The sequence below is a fragment of the Martes martes genome (genome assembly GCF_963455335.1).
Source record: "Martes martes genome assembly, chromosome: 16".
In the NCBI taxonomy this organism is placed as follows: domain Eukaryota; kingdom Metazoa; phylum Chordata; class Mammalia; order Carnivora; family Mustelidae; genus Martes; species Martes martes.
The window spans coordinates 50,078,929-50,091,754 of record NC_137904.1 but is presented as its reverse complement, the minus strand read 5'-3'; the positions used below and the strand labels follow the sequence as shown (position 1 = coordinate 50,091,754).

Below are 12,826 nucleotides of genomic sequence, written 5' to 3'. Positions count from 1 at the left end.
CTGACACAAAATACTAGAAGTGAAATTCTCTAAGCAACTACTTCTAATTAGGGATTTTGTGCATATTTGCTTCATTGATGCTTTTTACTGTACTTGGTGACTTTTGGTTAATTCCATTCACCTACCGATCCAATAAATTTTTACTGAGCAACTAATATATAATAAGATAGGTCCTAAATCCTTAATCATAGAAGAAGGACAATTCTGTGACAAAAGAGGTCATACAAAGAAAAATGAATCATAAAATGAGATGCTATTTTTAATAACAATAGGCTAATGTCTGTATATTATCCACCTTTATGGATACATCCTATTTTATTCAACCATTCCTCTATGGTGAGATCTCATATAATTTAGGGTCATCAGGGTAACTAAAGCATCAGAGAATGCAGTAATATTTTCATGCATGCTAGAAGTTTCAAAAGCCCAAAGCCCATGCATGCAGTCTTTGTGCCGCATTAGCTGGGCCTAGATGAATTAAGCACTCATATGTGTAAAGTTTCTATGAATGGAGTTGGAAAGGAAGACACGGTTCCTCATTGAAAATATACATATTTGTTTCCCTAATCTATCATTATTTCTAATAATGACCAGGTGGAACAAAGGATAGGAAGAAAATACTGAGTCTCAAGTAACTGAAGAGATTTCCTTCTCTGATACAGAAAAAAATTGTTACCTCAGTATAAAGAACTATTTATGTGACACGTCTGTTTGTATTGTCATAGAGGCCAGAAAAGAGATAGTGTGAGGAAGAAGGAATCACAGGCACATAAAACAGGCTTACTGTGAATAAAATTAACTCTCTATGCTTTTAAATCAGTTTTATTGAGGTACAATTTACATACTGTAAAATATACCCACTGTAAACGTACGATTCAATGATTTTTAGCAAATTTATAGATCAGTGCAATCATCACTATGATTCAGTTCTAGAATGTTTCCATAACCCCTAGAAGTTCCTTTGTGCCTGTTTGCAGTTAATTTCTGTTCTCATCCCAGTACCAGGCAACTACTGATTTGCTTTCTGCCTCTATAAACACGCCTTTTTTGGAATTTCATATAAACAGAATCACACAAGATGGAGCCCTTATGTTTGAGGTCAATTCATTCTGTAGCATTTATTAATAACCTCTTCCCTCTTTATTGCCAAAAGAGTACTCCATTGTAAGGACAGTCCACATTTTGTACATCCATTCACCAAGTGATGGATATCTAGACTGTTCTAGTTTTTGGCTATTATGAATAATGCTTCTTTCTGAGACATGTTTTTATTTCTTTTGGACCTATTCCAAAGAGCAGAACTGCTAGGTCATATGGTAAGTTTATGTTTACTTCATAAACATAAAGTAATACATGAGGGCAATACATGAAGGTTCTCGTTTTTCCACATCTTTGCCAATACTTGGTACTTTTTTTTTTTTTTTTTTGGTAACAGCCATTCTAGTAGGTAAACAGTAGTGTCCCACTGTGGTTTTAATTGCACTTCTCTAATGACTGATGATAATGAGCATTTTTTTTTCTGTGCCTACTAGTTATTCATGTATCCTATTTGGTGAAATGCCTATCCAATGTCTTTTGTACATTTTAAAACTGGATTGTTTACAAACAAAAAGCAGAATCAGACCTAGAGATACAGAGAACAAACTGATGGTTGCTAGAGAGAAGGAGTGGGGGTGGAAAAATGGAAGAAGGGGAGAAGGGGATCCAGGCTTCCAGTTATGGATTGAATAAGTCATGGGGATGAAAGGCACAGTTTAGGGAATAATAGTCAATGATATTGTGAAAGCACTGTATGGTGACAGATGGTTGGTACACTTGTGGTAAACACAGTATAAGGTATGCAGGTGTTGAATCATGACATTGTTCACCTGAAACTAATGTAACATTGTGTGTCAGCTATACTAAAATTAAAAAAAATATATATATATACATATATATATATAAAATAAAATTGGTTCATCTGTCTTCTATAATATTTTAAAACTAACAGAGCTAATTTTTTTATCTTGACTCATTACTCTACTTTTGTTGATAGAGACTACATTTTTAATGCCATATAATAGTTCTAAGTCATCTATCCGGAGGCAGAATTATTTCAGAACTATGCACTGTTCTGTAATAATTAGGACCAGGGGTTTTGAAGTCATACAGACCTGAACTTGAATCTCAGCTTTGCCTCTTACAGTCTATAATATGACCTGAGACCAATTATTTTTGAATTTCAGTTTTCTAATTCTAAGAAAGATTCTTATCCTATTATATAAGACAGAGTTATTTTACAACTAGACTGGGCCATTCCCATGCTTATTTCTGGGGTTGCCTGGGAGTCTATTACTGATTCTTCACCAAGATAACTAAAGATCTATAATTTGCTCTTTAAAGTTTTAAACTCCTCTTGCAGCCCCCAAAACTAGCAGTTTATTGACAACTTATACTGGAGGACTTAGACAACCTGACTTGGCTATGGGATAAGAGGGGCATAAAAATCTTCACTATAAACTTCTGGGGAGCTCTCCTGAAACCAAGATTCCTTGTACAAATTTGGTCATTTATATTCTGGAGATAGAGCACATCCTGTTTAAGAAAGAACTTGGAGAGCTGTACTTGGAAGTGTCTAGGGTCCTCTGCTTGTTTGCATTCTCCTTTACCTGCTATTCTGTATCTTTATTAAAAGACTTTATAAGCATTCTCTGTCAAGTCTTATGTATCATATCAATGACATGACCCTGTGAAATCTTGACAACTAATTTCTTACAAGATCATTGTAACAGGGGCGCCTGTGTGGCTCAGTTAAGCCTCTGCCTTCAGCTCGGGTCATGATCCCGGGGTCCTGAGATCGAGCCCCACATCAGGCTCCCTGCTCAGCGGGGAGCTTGCTTCCTCCTCTCTCTCTGCCTGCCTCTCTGCCTACTTGTGATCTGTCTGTCAAATTAAAAAAAAAAAAAATCACTGTAACAATTAAATAATGGTACTTGGCTCAATGTTTGTACGCAATAAATGCTGGTTGTTACTATTAGGTCAATATGCAAGAGAAATGCTTTGTTAGGTCTCCTTGATCATTCTAATAAGCAGTGTCCAGATTTCTTTAACAAGCATGTCATATTATAGCTATTGACATTTTACTTAGGGCTAAGTGATTAGAGAGGTGGGAAGAATGATGGAGTCATAGAACAATGAGTGGAAAAACTCAGTAGTAAAAATAAACCTGCACTTTTCTGAAAACAGGTTGGGGAAAACATGAAAAAGTAATTCAAATGATGTAATGTTCAGATTATGACCCAGAGGGGTAACTTTTTTATTTTAATTTTTTTTAGTTTAGTTCACACACAGTATTACATTAGTTTCAGGCACATAACACAGTGACTCAACACCTCTATAGGTTATGCTATGCTCACTGCAAGTGTAGCTACCATCTGTCATCCTATAATGCTATTACAATATCACCGACTGTATTTCCTATGCTGTGCCTTTTATCCCCACAGCCTACTCACTCTGTAGCTGGAAGACTGTATCTCCCACTCCCTTTTACCGATGTTGCTCATCCCCGTAACCCCTTCCCTCTGGGAGGTATGACTTTCAAGATATGACAATCTGAATCAAATAAAGAATATACAACATCCCACTGGTCTACAGTCATACAGACCTGAATCTGAATCTTAGCTTTGCCTCTTACTGTCTTTGTGACCTGAGACTAATTATTTTTGAATCTTGGTTTTTTAATTCTAAGGAAGATTATTACACTATTAGATAAGGCAGAGTTATTTTACAACTAGACTGGGCCAACCCTATGCTCATCTCTGGGGTTGCCAGAGTCTAATACTGATTATTTTTACTTACTAATGTGAAACATTAGGAAAACATAATCACAAAAAATGGGCAAAGTCACAGATACTACATCTTTGTAGGTGTTAAGTGATATAAGGCTATAGGAAATTTGGCAACAAAATCAGGACTTAAAACATTCCAAGATTTGATTAAAAGAAATAATTCAAGAATTATACTATTCTGGAAAGAACTGTGACCTCCAAATAAACAAGAGGAAAAGCAAAATGGACCCATGCTTAAATTCATTTTGCTGTATAACCATACCAAAAAGGACCATTATTAAAACTTAACATGAAAAAGGAACAGGATAGAAAAATGGTATCTCATGGAGGTTACAACTGTCAAGATTTTTGCTTGAAGTTATGTGTATATGTATCTATATATGTGGATATATAAATACATATACAGATAAATAGAGATACAGCTGATAGGAGATTATATGTCATTAGTGGTATCACCTACTAGGCACATACATAAGACCATTATACTATTAGAGTTTTACCAATAAAATTAAAAAAGAGTCACAGATATAAAATTAACACGCAAATATCTGACAACTGTGTTGGTGACATTTCACCACATATTTAAGAAGGGTTATGAATTTGGGGAGGGATGCTACAATTGGAGCAGAGAATGCTTTCTGTGGAAATTAGCTCACGTCTGGGCTGAATCGACTACACAAAATCAAATAAGTCACAGTTATTTAAAATCTTCTAAAACCCTATTTTACATTCAGAATACTTAAAAATTTAGGAAGTCTGTATTTCTAGTATTCCAAATCTTTAACTAGTATTCTACATAATTTTGGTCAACTACGCGAGTGATACAGTCAAGCACATGAATGGCTAAAATTCTGATAGCTATAAGTGGAAAATGCAGTGCATCACAAAGGATCACAATAAGCTGACCTACACAGGAATTTAAAATGCATAAATTAAAACATTTAATAACTTTTGTGCGTTTTTGCTAATAGGGCAGGATTTAAATACAGAGCACTAATAAACAACAGACCATCTTGGAAGTTTTGTTTGAAATAATGCAAGCAATATGATTTTTGGAAAAGCAGGTGTTTGTATAATCAGAGGGGAAAATACTTAAAGAAAGTGTATTTAACAGTTAAGGTAGGTCAGTCATGAGATTTCCAAGGTAATAACAATCTTTGACTATTATTACTTATGCCACATTCTGTTTTCTTCAGACTCAAATTGCATTTAAAAAAATAAAAACGAAAGAGAAACAAAACATTTCTTAAGTTAACTGCACATATAATTTGATAACTGTTCTACAGCTGAAGTAATTTGATGACCAGATATTATTCTCATTCTTCTCTCATAATTTTGTAAGCAAATGTTTATTTACATACATTAAAGAATGGAAGTTCATCATTCTTTAAATTACACCTATTACGAACAAAGGCACTTACGGTACAAGGAACACAATTTTGGAAACTTCTCAGAAAAAAAAATAGAGAAACACTGCCAGCTGTTAAGTCAAAGCAAGATTCCATTTTTAATTTTCAGGACATACGAACATTAACTCTGAACATCCACTGACGTGTTAGGTTTTCCCTTTGACAGGTAACTACTTATAAACATACTTTGTCTGATCCATGAGAACCATCCCTTCCACTTGGATGAACACATTTCTATATGCAACAAAGGGGATATGCAATGATAGACACTAGCAATATCAACAGAAGAACCCAAGAAGAAGCGTGGCTGGGTTTATAAAAGTCATTTTGCTAAAATTAATCATAAAGAGAATGTAAGAGAACAAAACTGGTCAATGGATAACTCTAATCTCTACTCTGTTCAAAATCGAATAAATCCAATACCTATCTTGTACCTAAAGGTCACTCTAAGCACTATCGAAAAAATAATGCAAAATACCAGGTCAGTCCTTGGGCCCTTCTCCTTCTCCCCTTTTGCTCTCCTTCCATTTGTAAACATTTCCTTAAACACTGACTGTGCTACCACATACCAGTTACTGGACCAGATGCTGCAGATACCGATGAGTAAGGCAATGTTTCTGCCAATAAGAGATTAACAGTTGAATGGTGGAAAGCAGGTTCAAAAAGTAATTATTACACCACACATTAAATGCCATGACGTCTATATGCTCAGGTGTTACTGGGAACATGGAATAATAATATATACTGGATAGGAGATGAAGTGGAAAATTGAAGGGAGGTGGTGGTTGCAGTAAGTGGCAGAATACTTAACAAAGTCTTAAAAAATCCATAGGACTCATTCATATGTGTGAGAGAGATTACAGGCAGAATGGTCAATATGAGCAACAGCACAGAGAGGAAAAAAACTGGAATGCATCAGGTAACAATAAAGTCTAATGTTGCTAGAACAATATATACAAAGCTAGAAATAGTGGGACAGATGGCTGGAGAAACTGGCCATGGTCAGGTCCGGAGGGCCTGGGCTTTATTTTATAGGTAAATGGGAGTCAAAGGAGTGTTATGATCAGACTTGATTTTCAGGTAGTTCACTATCTACCTTATAGATAACAGGATCAAAAGAGTAATTGGTTTTCGGTTAATTCACTTTGGTGGTTGTGTGAAAAATAGACTTGGAAGGGACAAGATGAAAAGCAGAAATAATAGTTACATTTATATTAATCTATGTCTAAGATAATGAGGACTGCCCAGACAATACTAAGAAAGATGAAAATAAAATCTGGGGATAAGAAATTTAGGGTGGGGGGAGGGAAGGTCTCCTCTCAGCTCTTTAGCTCAGGTTCCTGTGTAGGTAGTGAATATTTTGGACAACTTTATACCAGTAAATTTGAAAAAGATAAAAACCATAATGAAGGAAAACTGATTTAAAAACAAAGAGAAAACTTAGAAAGTCCTATAGTTATTAAATACTATATGAATCAGTAGTTAAGGGCTTCTGGTTGGCACAGTCAGTTGAGCTTCCAACTCTTGGTTTCAGCTCAGGACATGATCTCAGGGTTCTGGGATCAAGCTCTGCGCCAGGCTCTGTGCTCAGTGGGGAGTTTGCTTGGGGTTGTCTCTCTCTCTCTCTCCCTCGACTTATTCTCCCTCCCCACTTGTTCTTTGTCTCTCAAAAATTAAATAAATCTTTTTAAAAAAGTAGTAGTTTAAAAAAACCCTCATGAGTATCAGCTCCAGATTATTTTAATGGCAAGTCCTACTAAATAGTCAAGGAACTGATAATTCCAATCTTCCATAAATTATTCTGAGGATAGAAAGAGGGTACTCTTCTACAGTTTATTTCTCTATTTTATTTTGTTAAAACATTTAGTCACTTAATGACTATATCTTCATAAAGACTTCTCATATAAATAAATCACAAGTTAGAAATTATTACACTAAATCCTGAGGATGTATACAAACTGTAAGACATGAATCCTGCCTTTAAGAAGCTTTGTAATAAGTTGTGAAATAAAGAAACCTGGGTCCTCTAACTTTGTTCTTTTTTTTCAAGATTGTTTTGGCTACTCAGGATCCTCTCAGATTCCACTGAATTTTAGGATAGAAACACCAAGTGTTTCTATTTGCGCAAAGAACTTTGTTGGGATTATGATAGTAATTTCACTGAATGTGTAGATTGCTTTGAGAAATATCACTTTAACAGTATTAAGTCTTCCAATCCATGAACACAGAATATATCTTTATTTATTTAAATCTTTTAAAACTCCTTAAGCAATATTTTGTGTTTTGTGTACTGGTCTTAGTTTAGTGTACTGTTTAGTGTAGAAGTCTTTTACCTCGGTTAAATTTATTCCTAAGTATTTTGTTCTTTTTGATGCTATAATAATGGAACTGTTTTCATAATTTTCTTTTTGAATTGTTCATGGTTAGCATGTATGAAATGCAACTGGTTCTTGTGTGCTCATTTTGTATCCTGCAACTCTGCTGTTAAAATATTCTTTTCATTGGGGCACCTGGGTGGCTCACTGGGTTGGGCATCTGCCTCCAGTTCAGGTCATGATCTCAGGGTCTTGGGACTGAGCCCCATGTCAGGCTTCCTGTTCAGCAGGGAGTCTGCTTATCTCTCTCCCTCTGCCCCTCCTCCTCATTTGTGCTCACCTGTGCTCTCTCTCTCTCTCTCTGATAAATAAAATCTTAAAAAAAAATTCTTTTCATTTACTTAATACTTATTTCAAATGAATGAATCCACAAGTTAATATATATGCCTTTAGGTAGTAGATATATATTTAGTTGCGTGGCATTAATATCTGCCTCACCATCTACATAAGTAAATAGTTTGATTTGGTAACTTTCAGAAGGAAGCCAAATGAAGAAGAAATATTTTCCCTATGCCTGGTCTTTTCAGCTTTTGTCATTTGTTGACCAACCTTTCCTCATCCCTGCCCTGAAACTTCTATCTTCTTTGGCCTTCCTCCAATTCTTCTATTTGTCTGACTACTTCTGTCCACGGGCTCATTCTCCTACCTCTAATTTCCTGCTCAATTTGAACATGGCCTAAGATTCGGTGCTCATTCCTGTTTCCTTCTCTGTGGATTCCCTTTCTTCAGATTCCTCATTTCCCAAAACTTCACTCATTTCCATTCGACTGACTCCCCTTAATAAGCACACAGTAAGCAATACATATATGAAGAACTGAGAACCTCAGCTCAGTGAGGAATGAACCTTTTCTGAACCGCTTCTGTTGGCAGAGAGATGAATTTACAGGGAGCAGTAGACAAAACTTTTTTTATCCACCCCGTCTTTTATCAGGTAATTATCTTTAAAGGAGTGGTTGAGGAGGGAGGGATAGCTTTCATTTTGTTTACCTTTATTTCTCTCTCCAGCATCATTAAAAAGGACATTTTGTATACATACTTCAACAATTCAAACACAGAACTTTTTAAAACCTTAAGTTTGTGTAATTATTTTAAAGAGGGGAAAAAAACCCAAAAAATGATTAATGTAAAAATCAACTCACCAATAATGCCGCTATCTCTGCTTTCAAGGGTAGAGGTTGGACTAGTAACAGCCCCATAGCTGCAGTCTTTGGCAGCTGCATTTGTACTGACTGGCGGGAGGGTGGAGCAGGGGCTACTGGCTGGTGGAGAGGCAGTGCTACTAGTCAAGGTGGAACAGGGACTTATCCGCTGAGTGATTGCTGAGGTCTGAAAAATTGGAATGAAAAACAAGATCAACTGATCGCTGTTAAAGTAAAATGTATCTTATGGCAAAATATATGCTTTGATGAGAAAAAGAACAAAATCTACATACATAGGTTTTACGTCAACTAGGTACTAGTTGCTTTTTGCCTTCTGGGGTAAGAGAGTCTGCATCATACAATTAAGGCGCAACTTGATAAATTTAACACAAGCAGAGACTGTGGTCAGTTTTTCTGCCTAAGAAATTTCTAGTGACAAATATTCTTTATCACTTCCATGAATTCAGAGAGATTTTTTTTTTTCCCCACAAAGTTATTTTTAATTAACTGCAAGTTGTGCTTGCTTTTTCCTATAAACAAAACTATTCTGAAGGCTTAGAATTTAGTCTTGTTAATACTTTTCTTCAGACTGAAAAAAAATAATCTGCAGCCAAGGAGAAATAAAAATAAGGCTCTCAATGCAAATAAACATTTTTTAAAAAATACATAGGTGGCTACTCTAAGACAGTAAATGAATGCAGAGAACATGCCTTATCCTGAAAGTCTAACTAAAAAATAGATAAAAAAAAACAATGTTCATTTAAAGCAAAACTAAATAATTTCTCTGTAGAAACTGATTATAGACTGAGATTGCTTTGTATCTTGAATGACTTTTATATCTGAGGTCACCTCAGTTTAAAGTTTTTGATGGGAAGGAATGAATAATCACCAAAAAGATTGGTGGCAATATATCTTGGCTTAACCTAATTTAACAAAAATCCACTTTTCCTTAGCTCTTTCTACCCAAACAAATTGCCAAAATAATAAATACAAGTATATATTTTTCAAACTAAAAAAATTCTATCCTTTTTAAAATGGTAAGTTATCAGTGACAAAATTACTGAAGGAACACTAATGATACCTACCATTCAACATCTTTAAATGTCAAATCTAAAAGAAATCTTTTGAGTTCTTTACCTACAGAGTCACTATTCACATTCTCTCCACTAAAATTGAAGATCTACATTTAACAACTTGACTTGAAAATGTGTTAATCACTAAATACGAGAAAATTAAGGCTCTTTCACTCATTCTAAAATAAGTTTCAGATACAATCCCTTGTATTTAATCACATGTGTTGAATCCAGGTTTTGACTTTAATTTAAATGCTATAGCTAGGTCATAAAGGATACAGTCAACTTAAAGCACAAGTGACATTCTCAGAACCTTGCAATGAAGCAAATCTTTTCAATTGTATTAATAATATTAGGAACTGATTTTTGTTAGTCATACCACAAGCCCTCCAATCTATACCATTTCTCTTCTCTGTCATTTTTTTCTCCAGAGGATGGAGGAGTTTCAATTTCTTTGTAATCTCCTCTATTTTTATAAAATGATGCTGGCCTACCACAGCAATGAGTTTTAACTGGGCATGCAGGAGAATCACCTATGGAATGTAAAAAAGCAAGCTCCCCAATGAAATTGACAGATGTAGAACCCCACACCCCAGACTTACTGAATCAGAATCCTCCCTAGTTAGAATCTAACATGGCAATTTTTAACCTCCTCACTCTCAGTTTTAAAAAATATGTGGGTAGATGAAATGAACTATACTAGGATTTTTTTTTACATTAAATATATCTATAGTCATTCCATATTGAAAAAGTTCCATTTTGGTATGAATCTATTACCTCCATAGCAACTCATTTCCATTTTTAGACAAGATTCTCGGTCTGTTCTTTGAGCAAGGAAACTATCTTATACACATAATACAGCCAATGTGGAGGTTAAGCCCAAACGACACTATTTTTACTACAAGTTGTTCTCTACAAAATAAAACTTGTATCACAGAATGTATGCTTTAAAAGCTTTAACTGTAAAAGCAAAGCTTAAAGATCAAGCCGTTTAGAAAGCAGAAATTTGCTCATGGCTTATGAATTAAAAAGCAGGCCTCCTCTTTATCTAAGGAGGCTAGTTAATGAGATACAGAAATCTCTTCTAGGCAGAGAAAGACAACATTAACAGTTCTCCATACTTTAAGCTAAAATGGACATCTAATTAAACCACTCCACTTTCAAAGACTTTCAGTCGTTTTTCAATTGTGTTCTCTGGAAGGATCCCAAACTCCCAGTCTGATCTCTTAAAGGTTCTACAATTACACAAGGTAAGAACCTGATGATGGAATTCCTAAAGTACATCCTACTACTCCAGAAATTCTGAGTGAAGAAAATATAATGGTTGGTTGAATATCACTTCAGTACTTTGTCTTTTGTAGAAAAACGATACATGCTAACTTTCCTGTGCTGGATTCTGTCCTTTCTAGTATAATTCTGAGGATGCCATTACCCTCAGGCCCTCCAGAACAAAGCAATTTATCTTTGTTAGCATGCTGATTAGCTCAGAAGAAAGTCACCAAATGAACATGATAACCTTAATAACCTTCCTAAGACTAAAAATTCCAATTCCAATGATCAATTTAGTCACTTCCTTCCGTAGCTCCAAGATAGTTTCATGGTATATTATATTCCAAGACAGTCATCATTATTGATATTTTACATTTGTTCAATGCTTTACAGTTTAAAAAATTTTAGCATTATTTCATTTACTCCTTACCAACCAAATATAAGGCAAAATGAACATTATTTTCCCATTAAGAAATGTGAATAAGAAACTTCCCTCAAGAATGAAAGCTTTAACTTCCCCAAATCATAGTTCTTGCCATATATTTATATACTAATTATACTGCATAGTATTTTATACCTTTTATTTATATGGCATTTCACAGCTTACAAAGTAATTTCATATTCATGATTTACCTTGATCCTCACAACAATCCTGTCAAGTGTTATTATTTTATATTACACTGAAACAGTACGGTGCAGCTGTTTAGAACAGAAATTTGTAAAAGCAGACTGTCTGGATTTGAATACTATTCCATCATTTTGTGGCACCGTGTTTCCACTTTTTTATCTGAAATCTGGAATATCCAAGGACCCTACCACATTGGGTTGTAAGGAAGCTTAGACAAAATAGTACAAATAAAGCAATTAGTACAATGATTAGCATGCAGTAAGCATTTCATAAATGTCAGCTGTTATTACCTATGAAAAACCTAAAGCTCAGGGAGGTTAAGTGACATGTTCGAATTTACAAAGTCATAGGTGGTAGAGTTGGAAGCAGGGCACAGATTTTTTACTTCCTCGTTCAGGGACTTTCTGTTTTCTTTCTTTTGTTAACTGAAGTATAGTTGACCCCCAATGTTACATCAGCTTCAGATGAATAACAGTGATTCTGACAAGTTTATGTTATGCTATGCTCACCACAAATGTAAATGACTATTCTATTATTAGAAACAACATGATCCTTGGCAAATACTCCTACTGTAACATCATGTTCCTTGGTCATTATTAGAACACAGTCACATTTTTAAATTGACACGAATATCAAGAAATAAAAAGTAAAAAATAAAAATGGATGTTTTACTTAAACCAGTATCAGAAAGGCCCTCAACATATATCATTCCTATTTTTTATTCACGGGACATAGTATACCAACACAGTTATAATATAAACTGATTTTAAAAAATGATCAATCCCTGCCATTATGAAGCTTACACTCCTGTATGAGAGACACACAATAAAACAAAAACAGAAATCCACAATTAAATATGGAGTGTAATAAATTAATGATTAAGAGCTATTAAAAAAACAACAACAGGATAAGGGGCCATAATGACGGGCAGGTGCTATTAGAGACAGCAGTTAAGGAAGGCTTCCCTGAAGAGGTAACACTTGAGCAGAGCACTGAATGAAGTGAGCAAGTGAGTTCTGAGGGGAGTGCTTTCCAGTATTAAAGGAATGCTCTGTGTCAGAGGAATGACAGGAAGGCCAGTGATGCTGCAGGCTGCAGGTCAAAGG

The 12,826-nt window shown here is 35.0% G+C and overlaps 1 protein-coding gene across 1 annotated transcript in view; it reads right to left on the bottom strand.

The window, feature by feature from the left end:
• The window catches only part of TANC2 (tetratricopeptide repeat, ankyrin repeat and coiled-coil containing 2), a 372,574-nt gene that overhangs the window by 139,868 nt on the left and 219,880 nt on the right, over positions 1-12,826 (bottom strand). The window contains exon 7 of the mRNA XM_080825462.1: positions 8,751-8,937. Within this exon, the coding sequence (XP_080681588.1) occupies positions 8,751-8,937 (187 nt within the window). The remainder of the gene's footprint in view (positions 1-8,750; positions 8,938-12,826) is intronic.